A 20,310-nucleotide genomic window follows, 5' to 3' on the forward strand; every position below is an offset into this window, starting at 1 on the left:
GAGACCCAGACACTCAGTCAGCCACGCCCAGAGAGACCCAGACACTCAGTCAGCCACGCCCAGAGAGACAGACACTCAGCCAGCCACGCCCAGAGAGACAGACACTCAGCCAGCCACGCCCAGAGAGACTCAGACACTCAGCCAGCCACGCCCAGAGAGACCCAGACACTCAGCCAGCCACGCCCAGAGAGACTCAGACACTCAGCCAGCCACGCCCAGAGAGACTCAGACACTCAGCCAGCCACGCCCAGAGAGACAGACACTCAGCCAGCCACGCCCAGAGAGACTCAGACACTCAGCCAGCCACGCCCAGAGAGACCCAGACACTCAGCCAGCCACGCCCAGAGAGACCCAGACACTCAGCCAGCCATGCCCAGAGAGACTCAGACACTCAGCCAGCCACGCCTAGAGAGACAGACACTCAGCCAGCCACGCCCAGAGAGACCCAGACACTCAGCCAGCCACGCCTAGAGAGACAGACACTCAGCCAGCCACGCCCAGAGAGACCCAGACACTCAGCCAGCCACGCCCAGAGAGACTCAGACACTCAGCCAGCCACGCCTAGAGAGACAGACACTCAGCCAGCCACGCCTAGAGAGACAGACACTCAGCCAGCCACGCCCAGAGAGACTCAGACACTCAGCCAGCCACGCCCAGAGAGACTCAGACACTCAGCCAGCCACGCCTAGAGAGACAGACACTCAGCCAGCCACGCCTAGACACACTCAGCCAGCCACGCCTAGAGAGACAGACACTCAGCCAGCCACGCCTAGAGAGACAGACACTCATCTAGCCACGCCCAGAGAGACCCAGACACTCAGCCAGCCACGCCCAGAGAGACCCAGACACTCAGCCAGCCACGCCCAGAGAGACCCAGACACTCAGCCAGCCACGCCCAGAGAGACTCAGACACTCAGCCAGCCACGCCTAGAGAGACAGACACTCAGCCAGCCACGCCTAGACACACTCAGCCAGCCACGCCTAGACACACTCAGGATCTTTCCAACATCAGTCTGTCCCAATGTGATGGCTCTTTCCCTTCATTTGGAGCTCAACTCTCAGCTGACCACCAAGCCCCACCTCACCACTGTTACCAATACACCCTGGTTAGCCATGTTTTTACACCTGCTATAGTCTGCTTAGACGTAACCACTAGGATTTCAACATTCTGTTGGTTAAAGGACTGTCTTGGCCAAAATGGGGTCATATTTGGGGTTTGGTCGACGAACTACCGCAGATCTCAGGCCCTGGAATGGAGAGAAGGGTGGTCGGTTGCTGTTCAGAACCGCTAGATGGCGCTGTGGGTCTGCCCATGTCTCTTATTTTTACATCTGGTTTTATTTTCACTCTTTCCGTGCTTTTAGTTTAAGTCTCGAGTTTGGAATTTTGTTTCTTTACAGAGAGAATTGTGGTTGTCACATTTTAGCCGTTGACTACAATGCGTTATGACAATGTATCTAAAGCTTGTTAGAGAATACTCCAAACCAACTCGTAATTACCTCAGAATCGTTCTGAAGGATGTGTTCTGCACTAAAAATACTATTTTATTTTGTTCTACTGTCCCAGAAATCCATATATGCGCCTTGTTGTTTTTGTTGTAAACAACATCATTAAAAACATGGATTTATGGCACAGCGGAAATTCTTTCAAAAAATATTTAGTGCAGAGATGAAATTATAATATATAATATAATATGCCTTGGACATATTTGCATATTGCATTCTCTCTTTAACAAAACAAAATGTCACTAAACAGTTTTGGGTGAGGGTGGGGGGGGTCACACGCAGGACGAGGAAAATACGGCCCCCTTTAACAGCGCTTGAGTATTCACTGTGAATGAAGCCGATGTTGCATGACTCTCTCTCTCTCACACACACACAGACACACAGACACACACACAGACACACACAGACACAGACACACACAGACACACACACACAGACATAGACACACACACAGACACAGACACACACACACAGACATACACAGAACACACACACACAGAACACACATACACACACAAAACACACATACACACACAGAACACACAGACAGACACAGACACAGACACACACACACACACACACGCGCGTGTTCTTTGAAGGTCATCATATACACTTTAAACTGCCAAAAGGAATGTGATATTTTTGGGTTTGAGTACTTGATCAATCTAGTCTCCTTCTCCTTTCTCTCTCTTCTCCTCTCTCTCTCTCTCTCTCTCTCTCCAGAACCTGGTATTCACCCGTCACAGCCCAGGTCTGATGGGTCACTGTGATGTTCTGGTCCACAGTCGATGCTCTGCCAACTCCACTACCCTACGACCAGGCCAACCCACACAACCACCCAAGTTCCTGCTCACCGCTGTGCCAAGGGTAAGGCCCCAGTGTGTGTGTGTGTCTATGTCTGTGTGTGTGTGTGTGTGTGTGTGTGAGAGAGGAAGGTAAATACATCTGTGGTCCACGAGACGTTTTTTAGAAGTTACTGTTTGTTTAGAGTGCAGCTTGAAGCCACCACAGGGGGTCTCTTCACACACAGAGAACGTACACACACACATTCCCAAGCGCGCACACACACACACACACACACACACACACACACACACACACACACAGAACACGAATACACACACAGAGAATACACACACACACACACACAGAACACACACAGAACACACAGAACACACATACACACACACAGAACACACACACACACACAAAACACATGTTAGGCAGATAATGCTGCTCATTGTTTAATGTTTCCAAAGACAACACATCCTCCTCCCCCGTCCCTTTTCTCGCTCGACCACCCAACCTGCTGCACTGTCTCTCTCTCACACACACACACACACACACACACACACACACACACACACACACACACACACACACACACACACACACACACACACACACACACACACACACACACACACACACACACACACAGAGACATCCTGCTGATTCACCGATCATAGCTTCCACATTTACAAAGAGACCAAGAAACACTGCTCCTTTTCCCCTCATCCATCTCTCTTTCCCTCCCCCTTGTTCCATCCATCTCTTTTTCCCTCCCCCTTGTTCCATCCATCTCTCTTCCCCTCTCTCCCTCTTTCCCTCTATCCATCTCTCTTTCCCTCTCTCTCTCTTTCCCTCTATCCATCTCTCTTTCCCTCTCTCCCTCTTTCCCTCTATCCATCTCTCTTTCCCTCTCTCCCTTGTTCCATCCATCTATCTTTCCCTCTCTCCCTCTTTCCCTCTATCCATCTCTCTTTCCCTCTCTCCCTTGTTCCATCCATCTATCTTCCCCTCTCTCCCTCTTTCCCTCTATCCATCTCTCTTTCCCCCTCTCCCTCTTTCCCTCCATCCATCTCTCTTTCCCCCTCTCCCTCTTTCCCTCCATCCATCTCTCTTTCCCCCTCTCCCTCTTTCCCTCCATCCATCTCTCTCTCCCTCTTTCCCTCCATCCATCTCTCTCTCCCTCTTTCCCTCCCTCTATCTCTCTTTCCCTCCCTCTTTCCCTCCATCCATTTCTCTTTCCCTCCCTCTTTCCCTCCATCCATCTCTCTTTCCCTCCCTCTTTCCCTCCATCCATCTCTCTTTCCCTCCCTCTTTCCCTCCATCCATCTCTCTTTCCCTCCATCCATCTCTCTTTCCCTCCATCCATCTCTCTTTCCCTCCCTCTTTCCCTCTATCCATTTCTCTTTCCCTCCCTCTTTCCCTCTATCCATTTCTCTTTCCCTCCCTCTTTCCCTCCATCCATTTCTCTTTCCCTCCCTCTTTCCCTCTATCCATCTCTCTTTCCCTCCCTCTTTCCCTCCATCCATCTCTCTTTCCCTCCCTCTTTCCCTCCATCCATCTCTCTCTTTATCCTCCTTGGAATAACCAACCAGGGGTCAACTCAACTGTGGTCCGTTCGGCCTGTGGTCCGTTCCGTTCGGTCTGTGGTCCGTTCCGTTCGGCCTGTGGTCCGTTCCGTTCGGCCTGTGGTCCGTTCCGTTCGGCCTGTGGTCCGTTCCGTTCGGCCTGTGGACCGTTCCGTTCGGCCTGTGGACCGTTCCGTTCGGCCTGTGGACCGTTCCGTTCGGCCTGTGGACCGTTCCGTTCGGCCTGTGGACCGTTCCGTTCGGCCTGTGGTCCGGTCCGTTCGGCCTGTGGACCGTTCCGTTCGGCCTGTGGTCCGTTCCGTTCGGCCTGTGGACCGGTCCGTTCGGCCTGTGGACCGGTCCGTTCGGCCTGTGGTCCGTTCTGGTTTCATTAGTTGGGACATAAGATCAAAGTATCCTCTCTATCACTGTGTATCAGCTGGTATTTGCAGCCCTTCTCCTTTCAGCTCGTGCCCACCGCTCTTTAGAGTTGGATTTCCCACATGGAGCAGAGACCATTATTTATTATCCTGTAGAACGGACCCCCGGTTTACCGTTGGACCTGTGACCCCCGGTTTACCGTTGGACCTGTGACCCCCGGTTTACCGTTGGACCTGTGACCCCCGGTTTACCGTTGGACCTGTGACCCCCGGTTTACCGTTGGACCTGTGACCCCCGGTTTACCGTTGGACCTGTGACCCCGGTTTACCGTTGGACCTGTGACCCCGGTTTACCGTTGGACCTGTGACCCCGGTTTACCGTTGGACCGGTGACCCCGGTTTACCGTTGGACCTGTGACCCCCGGTTTACCGTTGGACCTGTGACCCCCGGTTTACCGTTGGACCTGTGACCCCCGGTTTACCGTTGGACCGGTGACCCCCGGTTTACCGTTGGACCTGTGACCCCCGGTTTACCGTTGGCCCTGTGACCCCCGGTTTACCGTTGGACCTGTGACCCCCGGTTTACCGTTGGACCGGTGACCCCCGGTTTACCGTTGGACCTGTGACCCCCGGTTTACCGTTGGACCGGTGACCCCCGGTTTACCGTTGGACCGGTGACCCCCGGTTTACCATTGTGCCATAGCTTGCCTCTCGGTGCCAAACCCCTGGTGCGTTTTACCGGCCAAACCCCTGGTGCGTTTTACCTGTGATAAGGGGGAATGGAAGGAAAATCGGGGGATGGGGGTGAACACTGATCAGTATGAATCACCCCAAACCCCTGGTGCCGAGGGGGAGGGGGGGGTGAACACCCCAACAGGAAATAGTGTGAGCAATATTCAGAGGTGGGAACTTGCCGTGGGAATTAACGGGAATATATGGGAATTAACGGGAATATATGGGAATTAACGGGAATATATGGGAATTAACGGGAATATATGGGAATTAACGGGAATATATGGGAATTAACGGAAATATATGGGAATTAACAGGAATATATGGGAATTTACGGAAATATATGGGAATTAACGGAAATATATGGGAATTTACGGAAATATATGGGAATTAACGGAAATATATGGGAATTAACGGAAATATATGCACATTAATATTAATACCATTTAAATGTAGATGTTTTTTGCATTGTATACATCTATCATATCATATGGAGACAAACGTAAACCTTTTACCATATCATATGGAGACAAACATAAACCTTTTACCTCATAAGTAGACATAATTGCAAATGATTCAATCCTTCCATTAGAAATGTTAAAAAAATATTTAGTTACAAATTTAACTTTAATTAAATGAGTTGACTCTACACATGGGATAATTTCACTGGACAACAAAAGGAAGGGATTATAGAATGATGCCCAAGGATCCATCACATCGCCCAGAAACGTTAGTAGTCTAGAAACTAAAGCTTTGGTTGTCTTCCTCTCAGGCGTCCATGTCTTCTCCATGGACCTCGTCAATGTCCACCTTTTTGAACATCAGACTCTGAGGCTTCCGCTTCACTGTCACTTTCCAACCTAGTTGTGGATGACTCGTTGTCAGGCTCAAAAAGCCTCACATTTGTCCGACTGGCCACCAATTTTTCAACCCTTGTATTGGTCAGCCTGTTGCGTGCTTTGATGTGTGTTCCCAAACAAGGAGCAGTTGTGCTCTGAGACGGCTGTTGTTGGTGGGATTTGGAGGATGATGGAGGCAACAGGGGAAAGTGCCTCAGATCCACAAAGTCCCTTCCACCAGGTGGCTGATGAGATGCTGGCATGACTGGCATATTGCATCTCCATCCCAAAGCCCTTGCTTGGAAGTGTACTTCTCCAGACTGCCAAGAACCTTGCCCTCATCCAGGCCAAGGCGGCGAGACACGGTAGTGATGACACCATAGGCCTTGTTGATCTCTGCACCAGACAGGATTCTCTTACCAGCAGACTTGGGGTCCAACATGTATGTTGTGGCGTTTACGGGCTTCAGGTAGAAGTCTTCACGCTTTTTAGAACTGCTGTTCGCTCTGCTTGGAGCACCAGTGAAGTTGGCAGGGCAGTATGGATTTCTTCTCTTACATCTATAAGCAGAGTCTGAACATCAGACAGGATGGCATCGTCTCCCTCAATCTGTGCAATGGCTACTGCTATAGGTTTCAGGCTGCTTACCACTCTCTCCCAAAATACACCATCCAGGAGGATCCTCTTGATGGGGCTGTCCATTTTGGCAGACTGTGACATAGCCATTTCTTGGAGAGACTTCTTCCCCTCCAGGAGACAGTCAAACATGATGACAACATCACCCCAATGGGTGTTGCTGGGCAGCTTCAATGTGGTGTTTTTATTCTTCTCACTTTACTTGGTGAGGCAGATTGCTGCTCTAACTTGATGACTCTTCACATACCTATCCATTTTCTTGGCTCTCATTGTAGAGTATATCCATTGTTTTCAGTGCCCTGTTGTCCTTGAGGAGCAGATTCAATGCATGAGCAGCACAGACAATGGGTGTGATGTAAGGGTAGGACTCCACTTTAGACCAAGCAGCCTTCATGTTCGCAGCATTGTCTGTCATCAGTGCAAATACCTTCTGTGGTCCAAGGTCATTGATGAATGCCTTCAGCTCATCTGCAATGTAGAGACCAGTGTGTCTGTTGTTCCTTGTGTTTGTGCTCTTGTTGAATACTGGTTGAGGGATGGAGATGTAGTTAGTTATTCCTTGCCAACAAACATTCGACCACCCATCAGAGATGATTGCAATACAGTCTGCTTTCTCTATGATTTTCTTGACCTTCATTTGAACTCTGTTGACCTCTGCATCCAGCAAATGAGTAGATAAAGCATGTCTGGTTGGAGGGGTGCATGCTGGGCAAAGAATATTCAGAAATCTCTTCCAACACACATTGTCTGTGAACATCAGAGGTGAACCAGTTGCATACACAGCTCGAACAAGACATTCATCAGCATTTCTCTGACTACATTCCTCCATTGAGTCATAAAACCTTCTGATTCCAGGAGGACCCTGAGCTGTTGCTATCGATAAGGTGTCTGATTCATCATTTTCACCTCTTCACTTCTATTCGAGGTGAAAATGATGATTCAGAGGGACCTTTGTCAGAGGTTGCTTGTTGTGAGCGCTGAGGGAACTTTATGCACTTGGCCAGATGATTCTGCATCTTTGTTGCATTCTTCACATATGATTTGGCACAGTATTTGCAAATGTACAAAGCTTTTCCCTTCTACATTAGCTGCAGTGAAATGTCTCCATACATCTGATAGTGTCCATGGCATTGTCCTGTAAAGATTAGAAAAAAAAAGTTAAAAAAGACAATTGCATGTACAGATAAATAGTTAAGCAGTTATATTAAACAACTCCTTTGTAAGGTAAATGTTTTAAAGTGAAACGTGTATGGAAACAGGTGAATTAACACTCCTCACTTAGCTGGCTCAAGCAAGCTAAAACCCACATGGTAGCAAAAACTAACTAGCGGAAATTGTTAACAAGTTTGCTGTAGGCTACTATCTACTAGTTAGCGAGAAATAACATACAGTGGGGCAAAAAAAGTATTTAGTCAGCCACCAATTGTGCAAGTTCTCCCACTTAAAAAGATGAGAGGCCTGTAATTTTCATCATAGGTACACTTCAACTATGACAGACAAAATTAGAAAAAAAAATCCAGAAAATCACATTGTAGGATTTTTAATGAATTTATTTGCAAATTATGGTGGAAAATAAGTATTTGGTCACCTACAAACAAGCAAGATTTCTGGCTCTCACAGACCTGTAACTTCTTCTTTAAGAGGCTCCTCTGTCCTCCACTCGTTACCTGTATTAATGGCACCTGTTTGAACTTGCTATCAGTATAAAAGACACCTGTCCACAACCTCAAACAGTCTCACTCCAAACTCCACTATGGCCAAGACCAAAGAGCTGTCAAAGGACACCAGCAATAAAATTGTAGACCTGCACCAGGCTGGGAAGACTGAATCTGCAATAGGTAAGCAGCTTGGCTTGAAGAAATCAACTGTGGGAGCAATTATTAGGAAATGGAAGACATACAAGACCACTGATAATCTCCCTCGATCTGGGGCTCCATGCAAGATCTCACCCCGTGGGGTCAAAATGATCACAAGAACGGTGAGCAAAAATCCCAGAACCACACGGGGGGACCTAGTGAATGACCTGCAGAGAGCTGGGACAAAAGTAACAAAGCCTACCATCAGTAACACACTACGCCGCCAGGGACTCCAATCCTGCTGTGCCAGACGTGTCCCCCTGCTTCGGCCAGTACATGTCCAGGCCCGTCAGAAGTTTGCTAGAGAGCATTTGGATGATCCAGAAGAAGATTGGGAGAATGTCGTATTGTCAGATGAAACCAAAATATAACTTTTTGATTAAAAACTCAACTCGTGGGCTCAATAGCATCTCCTTATAGTGTGCAAGATCCTGAGAATCAGCTGTACATGTGATGGAAGAATACACTGTGCATGCAGAGGGTTACAATTCCATTGAATTGGGGATAGTTTAACCAAAATATGCCACAAGACCTAGAATTGCCTTACATTTATCCCACAAAAAAGGTTCACTGCGTTTTGGTTGAATTTAAGCAAATTCCAAAAATTCCTGTTCCCATGGAAAATGTGTGTAAAAAAAAAAAAAAGATTCTGACCCTTTGCAACCCTAGCCATGAGACCGGGCCTGGAGTCGGCTGGAGTCACGAGACCCGACCTGGGGTGTGGGGTCAGCTGGTGTCTTGAGACCCGACACGAGACCCGACCTGGGGTTGTTGGGTCGGCTGGAGTCACGAGACCCGACCTGGGGTGGTGGGGTCGGCTGGAGTCACGAGACCCGACCTGGGGTCGTTGGGTCGGCTGGAGTCACGAGACCCGACCTGGGGTGGTGGGGTCGGCTGGAGTCACGAGACCCGACCTGGCGTGGTGGGGTCGGCTGGAGTCACGAGACACGACCTGGGGTTGTGGGGTCGGCTGGCAGTTGGAATGAAACTTTCTCAAATCAACATTGGAATACTTCATCAGAATGACAATTGTTAATTTTGTGTTGCTTCCTAGGTTACGGCGGTTCCCATGGAGCGGTACTGTGACGACCGCAGCGCTGAGTACGAGTGGCAGGAGACGAGGGCCGGAGGGGGCATGGCCGCCAAGCACTGCTTCCTGTACGGCTCCCTAGATCTGGCCTCTGATTGGATGTCCCGAGCCAACACTTTCTACCCACGATGCCCTGGGGGAGTGATGGCGCTCTACCCCCGGCATGGCTGGTCCTACATCAGAATACCAGGTATGGAAACGCTCCTCTGTTCCCTACTCCTGTAGGGGGTGGAACCCTCCTCTGTTCCCTACTCCTGTAGGGGTTTAGCCCTCCTCTGTTCCCTACTCCTGTAGGGGGGGAGCCCTCCTCTGTTCCCTACTCCTGTAGGGGGGGAGCCCTCCTCTGTTCCCTACTCCTGTAGGGGGGGAGCCCTCCTCTGTTCCCTACTCCTGTAGTGTGTGTCTGTTCCCTACTCCTGTAGTGTGTGGTAGGGGGGGAGCCCTCCTCTGTTCCCTACTCCTGTAGTGTGTGGTAGGGGGGGAGCCCTCCTCTGTTCCCTACTCCTGTAGTGTGTGGTAGGGGGGAGCCCTCCTCTGTTCCCTACTCCTGTAGTGTGTGGTGGGGGGGAACCCTCCTCTGTTCCCTACTCCTGTAGTGTGTGGTAGGGGGGGAACCCTCCTCTGTTCCCTACTCCTGTAGTGTGTGGTAGGGGGGGAACCCTCCTCTGTTCCCTACTCCTGTAGTGTGTGGTAGGGGGAGCCCTCCTCTGTTCCCTACTCCTGTAGTGTGTGGTAGGGGGGAGCCCTCCTCTGTTCCCTACTCCTGTAGGGGGGGGGGACCCTCCTCTGTTCCCTACTCCTGTAGTGTGTGGTAGGGGGGGAGCCCTCCTCTGTTCCCTACTCCTGTAGGGGGGACCCTCCTCTGTTCCCTACTCCTGTAGTGTGTGGTAGGGGGGGAGCCCTCCTCTGTTCCCTACTCCTGTAGTGTGTGGTAGGGGGAGCCCTCCTCTGTTCCCTACTCCTGTAGGGGGGGGGACCCTCCTCTGTTCCCTACTCCTGTAGTGTGTGGTAGGGGGGAGCCCTCCTCTGTTCTCTACTCCTGTAGGGGGGGGGACCCTCCTCTGTTCCCTACTCCTGTAGTGTGTGGTAGGGGGGGGGCCCTCCTCTGTTCCCTACTCCTGTAGGGGGGGGGGGCCTCCTCTGTTCCCTACTCCTGTAGGGGGGGGGGACCCTCCTCTGTTCCCTACTCCTGTAGTGTGTGGTAGGGGGGGAGCCCTCCTCTGTTCCCTACTCCTGTAGTGTGTGGTAGGGGGGGGCCCTCCTCTGTTCCCTACTCCTGTAGGGGGGGAGCCCTCCTCTGTTCCCTACTCCTGTAGTGTGTGTCTGTTCCCTACTCCTGTTGTGTGTGGTAGGGGGGGAGCCCTCCTCTGTTCCCTACTCCTGTAGTGTGTGGTAGGGGGGGAACCCTCCTCTGTTCCCTACTCCTGTAGTGTGTGGTAGGGGGGGAGCCCTCCTCTGTTCCCTACTCCTGTAGTGTGTGGTAGGGGGGGAGCCCTCCTCTGTTCCCTACTCCTGTAGTGTGTGGTAGGGGGGGAGCCCTCCTCTGTTCCCTACTCCTGTAGTGTGTGGTAGGGGGGGAGCCCTCCTCTGTTCCCTACTCCTGTAGTGTGTGGTAGGGGGAGCCCTCCTCTGTTCCCTACTCCTGTAGTGTGTGGTAGGGGGGGAGCCCTCCTCTGTTCCCTACTCCTGTAGTGTGTGGTAGGGGGGGAGCCCTCCTCTGTTCCCTACTCCTGTAGTGTGTGGTAGGGGGGGAGCCCTCCTCTGTTCCCTACTCCTGAAGTGTGTGGTAGGGGGGAGCCCTCCTCTGTTCCCTACTCCTGTAGTGTGTGGTAGGGGGGGAGCCCTCCTCTGTTCCCTACTCCTGTAGTGTGTGGTAGGGGGGGAGCCCTCCTCTGTTCCCTACTCCTGTAGTGTGTGGTAGGGGGGGAGCCCTCCTCTGTTCCCTACTCCTGTAGTGTGTGGTAGGGGGGGAACCCTCCTCTGTTCCCTACTCCTGTAGTGTGTGTCTGTTCCCTACTCCTGTAGTGTGTGGTAGGGGGGGGGGGGGGACCCTCCTCTGTTCCCTACTCCTGTAGTGTGTGTTTGTTGCCTGTGGTAGGGGGGGAACCCTCCTCTGTTCCCTATTGACCAGGGAGAGTAAAGACCGTGGGAGGACCACAGCGAAGCAGGAGAGGGATAACCTGGGTCAGGGGTTGAGACAGAACTGATATAGAACCATCGTGTCACAGTCCTGTCACTGCTCAACCTCAGCCTCGTGATGAAAACGCGTAGAGGATAGTGAGAGACCTGCTACGCTGTGCGTCTTTATGACAGAGCTGCTTCTGGAGGTCGGAGAGGTCAGAGAGGTCACATGACTGATGTGAAGTGAGGGCTAAAGGTTTACTTCCACTCTCACAGACCTGGCAACCCTGCACTTTATATCATGATGATGTCTCACTTTTGCTGTGGACTCCTATTGCTTTTATCTGACTGTCTTTGGCCGTGGGAATGGTGTGTGTGTGTGTGTGTGTGTGTGTGTGTGTGTGTGTGTGTGTGTGTGTGTGTGTGTGTGTGTGTGTGTGTGTGTGTGTGTGTGTGTGTGTGTGTGTGTGTGTGTGTGTGTGTGTGTGTGTGTGTGTTTGAACAGTCGAAGAGCTTGTGAAGTTTTCGGGAAAAAGGACAAAGCGAGGAAGTTTGAAGTTTGACCATTGGTCATTGTTCCAGTGCTTAGGTAATGGTAATCTACTGTACAGTACTGTGTGTTTGTGGCTCAGAACAGTGTCCTTCACAAAGCAGCACTGTATTCAGACTCGTAGTGATGTCTTCTCACCTTGCGCAGAAAGTCTCTCTCTCTCACCTCTCTATCTATCTCACCCCTATCTCTCTCTCACCTCTCTCTCTCTCACCTCTCTCTCACCTCTCTCTCTCTCTCTCTCTCTCTCTCTCTCTCTCCTCTCTCACCTCTCTCTCTCTCTCACCTCTCTCTCACCTCTCTCTCTCACCTCTCTCTCTCTCACCTCGCTCTCTCACCTCTCTCTCTCACCTCTCTCTCTCTCTCTCCTCTCTCTCACCTCTCTCTCTCTCACCTCTCCCAGCTCTCTCTCACCTCTCTCTCCCAGCTCTCTCTCACCTCTCTCTCTCTCACCTCTCCCAGCTCTCTCTCACCTCTCTCTCCCAGCTCTCTCTCTCACCTCTCCCAGCTATCTCTCTCCTCCCTCTCCCAGCTCTCTCTCCCACCTCTCCCAGCTCTCTCTCCCACCTCTCCCAGCTCTCTCTCCCACCTCTCCCAGCTCTCTCTCTCACCTCTCTCTCTCACCTCTCCCAGCTCTCTCTCTCACCTCTCCCAGCTCTCTCTCCCACCTCTCCCAGCTCTCTTTCCCACCTCTCTCTCCCACCTCTCTCTCCCACCTCTCTCTCCCAGCTCTCTCTCCCAGCTCTCTCTCCCAGCTCTCTCTCCCAGCTCTCTCTCCCAGCTCTCTCTCCCACCTCTCTCTCCCACCTCTCCCAGCTCTCTCTCTCACCTCTCTCCCTGCCTCTCCTCTCTTCCAGCCCCACACCTTTTAGAACTAATGACTGCTATGATGAATGTTTGTTTGAGCATGACGTGAGCCACTTACCAGTATCGGTCAAGAAATGTAGTCATGTAGCGTTCGGTTGGACAAAACAAAGACGCCAATGGCTTGAGTTGTTGATGATGATTTGATGGAATAGTTTTGATCATAAAATGAAAGACTTGTTTGGTGAACAATAGGCCTGGTGTCAAAGGTCACGTCTTTGTACTGTCTATCTCTGTGTACTCTTACCTGTTGAGGGACATGAACGAGGCGAGGCTTCATTATTTACTATTCATTTATAAACCGAGTCATGTGACCCTAAAGGGCGATTAAAAATTGTCCCCACAGCTGATGCTGGAAAGCACCAGAAAGAAACATTTCTGTGCAACGTTCCTAACGAGGACCTGGCTAAAACACCCTGTTGTTGTCTGTGTGGCGTCTGTCACGGTGAGTTCGGAGGAACAATGCTTCCTAAATGACTGGTCTCTCACTATAGCTTCTGTTTATTGTGGGAGCCTGCGCTGTAAGCTAGGGGGCAAGTGTGTGTATGTGTGTGTCTTTCTGTGAGGGCTGTGGGAAACAGTATTGTCTTCCTGTCCCTTCAAGAATCTCCGCTCTCCACTAAAAAGACAGGAAACCTCCCTGGCCTTCTGAGAAAGACACACACACACCGAGAGAGAGGCAGAAACAACACCGTCAGACAGCTAGCCTAGCGCTGTTAGCTACATCATTGTTTACTGTCTGACTGGCTGGAGGGCTGTACTTGATGCTAACTTTAGTTCCATCCTACATGCTGGCTTATCCAGGTCCTATTAGTTAGTAAAACCAGGTGTTTCGGAAAAGGGTTGAAACAGAATCCAGCAGGAGGCCAGCTCAGCGAGGTTTGGCCACCCCTGAAGCCCCATTTGCTCCTCATCAGGCCTACAGGGGGCGACCTTACCCACATTATGCCTGTCTGGCCCACTGGGTCTGGATTTGGGATCTGAAGGGAAAACGCATAGTGTATGTCTCTGTCTCTTCACCAGAGTTGGGCCTGACTTGACAAAGACCTGCCTGTGTGTAATATATCTTAAGGACAGGCTTCACAGTGTGCTGTTCCGCTCTGCTCTGTTCTGCTCCGCTCTGTTCTGCTCCGCTCTGTTCCGCTCCGCTCTGTTCCCTTCCGCTCTGTTCCGCTCTGTTCCGCTCTGTTCTGCTCCGCTCTGTTCCGCTCCGCTCTGTTCCCTTCCGCTCTGTTCTGTTCTGTTCCGCTCCGCTCTGGTCTGTTCCGCTCTGTTCTGCTCCGCTCTGTTCTGTTCCGCTCTGTTCTGTTCCGCTCTGTTCTGTTCCGCTCCGTTCCGCTCTGTTCTGTTCCGCTCTGTTCTGTTCCGCTCTGTTCCGCTCCGCTCTGTTCTGCTCCGCTCTGTTCTGCTCTGTTCTACTCCGCTCTGTTCTACTCCGCTCTGTTCTGTTCCGCTCTGTTCTGCTCCGCTCTGTTCCGCTCTGTTCTGCTCCGCTCTGTTCTGCTCCGCTCTGTTCCGCTCTGTTCTACTCCGCTCTGTTCTACTCCACTCTGTTCTGTTCCGCTCTGTTCTGCTCCGCTCTGTTCCGCTCCGCTCTGTTCCGCTCCGCTCTGTTCTGCTCCGCTCTGTTCCGCTCTGTTCTACTCCGCTCTGTTCTACTCCGCTCTGTTCTGTTCCGCTCTGTTCTGCTCCGCTCTGTTCTGCTCCGCTCTGTTCTGCTCCGCTCTGTTCTGCTCCGCTCTGTTCCGCTCTGTTCTGTTCCGCTCTGTTCTGCTCCGCTCTGTTCCGCTCCGCTCTGTTCCCTTCCGCTCTGTTCTGTTCTGTTCCGCTCCGTTCCGCTCTGGTCTGTTCCGCTCTGTTCTGCTCCGCTCTGTTCTGTTCCGCTCTGTTCTGTTCCGCTCTGTTCTGTTCCGCTCCGTTCCGCTCTGTTCTGTTCCGCTCTGTTCTGTTCCGCTCTGTTCTGCTCTGTTCTGCTCTGTTCTACTCCGCTCTGTTCTACTCCGCTCTGTTCTACTCCGCTCTGTTCTGTTCCGCTCTGTTCTGCTCCGCTCTGTTCTGCTCCGCTCTGTTCTGCTCCGCTCTGTTCCGCTCTGTTCTACTCCGCTCTGTTCTGTTCCGCTCTGTTCTGCTCCGCTCTGTTCTGCTCCGCTCTGTTCTGCTCCGCTCTGTTCTGCTCCGCTCTGTTCCGCTCTGTTCTGCTCCGCTCTGTTCTGCTCCGCTCTGTTCTGCTCCGCTCTGTTCTGTTCCGCTCTGTTCTGCTCCGCTCTGTTCTGTTCCGCTCTGTTCTGCTCCGCTCTGTTCTGCTCCGCTCTGTTCCGCTCTGTTCTGCTCCGCTCTGTTCTGCTCCGCTCTGTTCTGCTCCGCTCTGTTCTGCTCCGCTCTGTTCTGCTCCGCTCTGTTCCGCTCCGCTCTGTTCCGCTCCGCTCTGTTCCGCTCCGCTCTGTTCTGTTCCGCTCTGTTCTGCTCCGCTCTGTTCTGTTCCGCTCTGCTCCGCTCTGTTCTGTTCCGCTCTGTTCTGTTCCGCTCTGTTCTGCTCCGCTCTGTTCTGTTCCGCTCTGTTCCGCTCTGCTCCGCTCTGTTCTGCTCCGCTCTGTTCTGTTCCGCTCTGTTCTGTTCCGCTCTGTTCTGCTCCGCTCTGTTCTACTCCGCTCTGTTCTGCTCCGCTCTGTTCCGCTCCGCTCTGTTCTGCTCCGCTCTGTTCTACTCCGCTCTGTTCTGCTCCGCTCTGTTCCGCTCCGCTCTGTTCTGCTCCGCTCTGTTCTGCTCCGCTCTGTTCTGTTCCCGCTCTGTTCTGCTCCTCTCCCTTTGTGACTTACTGACATGTGACCTACTCGTTGTGTGTCTGTCCTGACATGTATGTGAAACTAATAGATGTTTTAAATGTATATCAGTGTTTTGTCTGTAATTACTTTTTTGTGATGTGTGGGACTCCAGTAAGAGTAGTTGTCGGCTAATGGAATCCTAATGTATCAAATATCTGTTCTGTTCCTCTCTGCTCTGTGGTGAGACCAGACCACTGTGGTGAGACCAGACCACTGTGTTGAGACCAGACCACTGTGGTGTATTGCCCACTAAACACAGAGTATAACAGACAACTGTCTTATTCAGAGAGCCAGGGTCATAATTAGACTGTCTCCCCTCTCTCTCTCGCGCCCCCCCCCCCCTTCCTGTCTGGTTTCTGGAGACGTATTCTCCAAAATGTCCCAAATGGCCTGCACTGCAAAGGAAAGGTGCCCTGTGTGTACAATTGTGACCCTCTGAAGGACCTAAAATGATCAATCCCATATTGGTCTATAAACAGACAGGCCAACCCAAGATGTACTGTGCAGGTCAGCTAATAGTAGGACTAGTGCACCTGGTACTGTTGTTGGGTTAGCTGTGTTTCTGTAGTACAGGTACCTAGCACTGTTGTTGGGTTAGCTGTGTTTCTGTAGTACAGGGACCTAGTACTGTTGTTGGGTTAACAGTGTTTCTGTAGTACAGGTACCTAGCACTGTTGTTGGGTTAACAGTGTTTCTGTAGTACAGGTAACTAGTACTGTTGTTGGGTTAGCAGTGTTTCTGTAGTACAGGCACCTAGTACTGTTGTTGGGTTAACAGTGTTTCTGTAGTACAGACACCTAGTACTGTTGTTGGGTTAACAGTGTTTCTGTAGTACAGGTACCTAGTACTGTTGTTGGGTTAACAGTGTTTCTGTAGTACAGACACCTAGTACTGTTGTTGGGTTAACAGTGTTTCTGTAGTACAGGGACCTAGTACTGTTGTTGGGTTAACAGTGTTTCTGTAGTACAGGCACCTAGTACTGTTGTTGGGTTAACAGTGTTTCTGTAGTACAGGCACCTAGTACTGTTGTTGGGTTAGCAGTGTTTCTGTAGTACAGGCACCTAGTACTGTTGTTGGGTTAGCAGTGTTTCTGTAGTACAGGCACCTAGTACTGTTGTTGGGTTAGCAGTGTTTCTGTAGTACAGGCACCTAGTACTGTTGTTGGGTTAGCAGTGTTTCTGTAGTACAGGCACCTAGTACTGTTGTTGGGTTAACAGTGTTTCTGTAGTACAGGGACCTAGTACTGTTGTTGGGTTAACAGTGTTTCTGTAGTACAGGAGGTGGAGTTTGCCAAACCAGAAGGCAACTGAATTGATATTCTTTCTTTAGTTTTCTTTCAACTTTTATTTCGTTGTCCAGCAGCCAAAGGCATGATCTTAGTCATATTAGCATCCCACGCTAGTTATTTCATCTTTAGATCTCCCCTCTTTCTACATTTTCTAACACCTATCTCCATATTTGTTACTTTCCCTGTAAATTTGCATTTTGGAGCATTGACGCGTAGGCCTCCTGCCGTGTTCACATTGCTGCGCCTAAAATGTGAAGAAACCATAGTTTTTCAACATTTGGATCCTAACATTCTGATCTGTTCCATCAGCCTTTTGAATTGATACAGCAAATACCTCCACTATACTACTTTGATACACATCAGTGGGTGTATTGGAAGGGTACGGGTGCTGGGGGGGACGCAGCACCCAGTGGAAAAGTCTAAATAATAATACAACATTTAAAAAATGAGGAAATCAAACTTTACTAGTCCTGTATTAGCAGACCGATATAGCTGTGGGTAACTCTGAGGAGGGTTGGAGAGGGTAGTGAGGAGGTAATGGAGAGGGTAGTGGGGAGGTAATGGAGAGGGTACTGGGGAGGTAATGAAGAGGGTTGGATAGGGTAGTGAGGAGGTAATGGATAGGGTAGTGAGGAGGTAATGGAGAGGGTTGGATAGGGTAGTGAGGAGGTAATGGAGAGGGTTGGATAGGGTAGTGAGGAGGTAATGGAGAGGGTTGGATAGGGTAGTGAGGAGGTAATGGCGTGCGTTGGATAGGGTAGTGAGGAGGTAACGGAGAGGGTTGGATAGGGTAGTGGGGAGGTAATGGAGTGGGTTGGATAGGGTAGTGGGGAGGTAACGGAGAGGGTTGGATAGGGTAGTGAGGATGTAATGGATAGGGTAGTGAGGAGGTAATGGAGAGGGTTGGATAGGGTAGTGAGGAGGTAATGGAGAGGGTTGGATAGGGTAGTGAGGAGGTAATGACGTGCGTTGGATAGGGTAGTGAGGAGGTAACGGAGAGGGTTGGATAGGGTAGTGGGGAGGTAATGGATAGGGTAGTGGGGAGGTAATGTAGAGGGTTGAACAGGGTAGTGAGGAGGTAACGGAGAGGGTTGAACAGGGTAGTGAGAAGGTAACGGAGAGGGTTGAACAGGGTAGTGAGGAGGTAATGGAGAGGGTTGAACAGGGTAGTGAGGAGGTAATGGATAGGGTAGTGAGGAGGTAATGGAGAGGGTTGGATAGGGTAGTGGGGAGGTAACGGAGAGGGTAGTGGGGAGGTAATGGATAGGGTAGTGAGGAGGTAACGGAGAGGGTTGGATAGGGTAGTGAGGAGGTAATGGATAGGGTAGTGGGGAGGTAATGGATAGGGTAGTGAGGAGGTAACGGATAGGGTTGGATAGGGTAGTGGGGAGGTAATGGGGAGGTAATGGATAGGGTAGTGAGGAGGTAATGGATAGGGTAGTGAGGAGGTAATGGATAGGGTAGTGAGGAGGTAACGGAGAGGGTTGGATAGGGTAGTGGGGAGGTATGGATAGGGTAGTCGGGAGGTAATGGATAGGGTAGTGAGGATGTAATGGATAGGGTAGTGAGGAGGTAACGGAGAGGGTTGGATAGGGTAGTGAGGAGGTAATGGATAGGGTAGTGGGGAGGTAATGGATAGGGTAGTGAGGAGGTAACGGATAGGGTTGGATAGGGTAGTGGGGAGGTAATGGATAGGGTAGTGGGGAGGTAATGGATAGGGTAGTGAGGAGGTAATGGATAGGGTAGTGAGGAGGTAATGGATAGGGTAGTGGGGAGGTAACGGAGAGGGTTGGATAGGGTAGTGGGGAGGTAATGGATAGGGTAGTGGGGAGGTAATGGATAGGGTAGTGAGGAGGTAATGGATAGGGTAGTGGGGAGGTAATGGATAGGGTAGTGGGGAGGTAATGGATAGGGTAGTGGGGAGGTAATGAATAGGGTAGTGGGGAGGTAATGGATAGGGTAGTGAGGATGTAATGGATAGGGTAGTGAGGAGGTAACGGAGAGGGTTGGATAGGGTAGTGGGGAGGTAATGGATAGGGTAGTGGGGAGGTAACGGAGAGGGTTGGATAGGGTAGTGGGGAGGTATGGATAGGGTAGTCGGGAGGTAATGGATAGGGTAGTGAGGATGTAATGGATAGGGTAGTGAGGAGGTAACGGAGAGGGTTGGATAGGGTAGTGAGGAGGTAATGGATAGGGTAGTGGGGAGGTAATGGATAGGGTAGTGAGGAGGTAACGGATAGGGTTGGATAGGGTAGTGGGGAGGTAATGGATAGGGTAGTGGGGAGGTAATGGATAGGGTAGTGAGGAGGTAATGGATAGGGTAGTGGGGAGGTAATGGATAGGGTAGTGAGGAGGTAACGGAGAGGGTTGGATAGGGTAGTGGGGAGGTAATGGATAGGGTAGTGGGGAGGTAATGGATAGGGTAGTGAGGAGGTAATGGATAGGGTCGTGGGGAGGTAATGGATAGGGTAGTGGGGAGGTAATGGATAGGGTAGTGGGGAGGTAATGGATAGGGTAGTGAGGATGTAATGGATAGGGTAGTGAGGAGGTAACGGAGAGGGTTGGATAGGGTAGTGAGGAGGTAATGGATAGGGTAGTGAGGAGGTAACGGAGAGGGTTGGATAGGGTAGTGAGGAGGTAATGGATAGGGTAGTGAGGAGGTAATGGATAGGGTAGTGAGGATGTAATGGATAGGGTAGTGAGGAGGTAACGGAGAGGGTTGGATAGGGTAGTGAGGAGGTAATGGATAGGGTAGTGAGGAGGTAACGGAGAGGGTTGGATAGGGTAGTGAGGAGGTAATGGATAGGGTAGTGGGGAGGTAATGGATAGGGTAGTGAGGAGGTAATGGATATTGTAGTGGGGAGGTAATGGATAGGGTAGTGAGGAGGTAACGGAGAGGGTTGGATAGGGTAGTGGGGAGGTAATGGATAGGGTAGTGAGGATGTAATGGATAGGGTAGTGGGGAGGTAATGGATAGTGTAGTGAGGAGGTAATGGATAGGGTGGTGGGGAGGTAATGGATAGGGTAGTGGGGAGGTAATGGATAGGGTAGTGGGGAGGTAATGGATAGGGTAGTGAGGATGTAATGGATAGGGTAGTGGGGAGGTAATGGATAGTGTAGTGAGGAGGTAATGGATAGGGTGGTGGGAGGTAACGGATAGGGTGGTGGGAGGTAATGGATAGGGTGGTGGGAGGTAACGGAGAGGGTACTGAGGAGGTAACGGAGAGGGTAGTGAGGAGGTAATGGATAGGGTACTGAGGAGGTAATGGA

At 51.0% G+C, this 20,310-nt stretch overlaps 1 protein-coding gene across 2 annotated transcripts in view; it reads left to right on the forward strand.

The window, feature by feature from the left end:
* Positions 1-20,310, forward strand: part of ino80 (INO80 complex ATPase subunit) — a 115,500-nt gene that overhangs the window by 56,844 nt on the left and 38,346 nt on the right. For both annotated transcript variants that reach the window (XM_064991686.1, XM_064991687.1), the window contains exons 25-26: positions 2,229-2,372; positions 9,360-9,585. In XM_064991686.1, coding sequence (XP_064847758.1) covers positions 2,229-2,372; positions 9,360-9,585 — 370 coding nt within the window. The remainder of the gene's footprint in view (positions 1-2,228; positions 2,373-9,359; positions 9,586-20,310) is intronic.

The sequence above is a fragment of the Oncorhynchus masou genome, chromosome 16, assembly GCF_036934945.1.
Source record: "Oncorhynchus masou masou isolate Uvic2021 chromosome 16, UVic_Omas_1.1, whole genome shotgun sequence".
Classification (NCBI taxonomy): domain Eukaryota; kingdom Metazoa; phylum Chordata; class Actinopteri; order Salmoniformes; family Salmonidae; genus Oncorhynchus; species Oncorhynchus masou.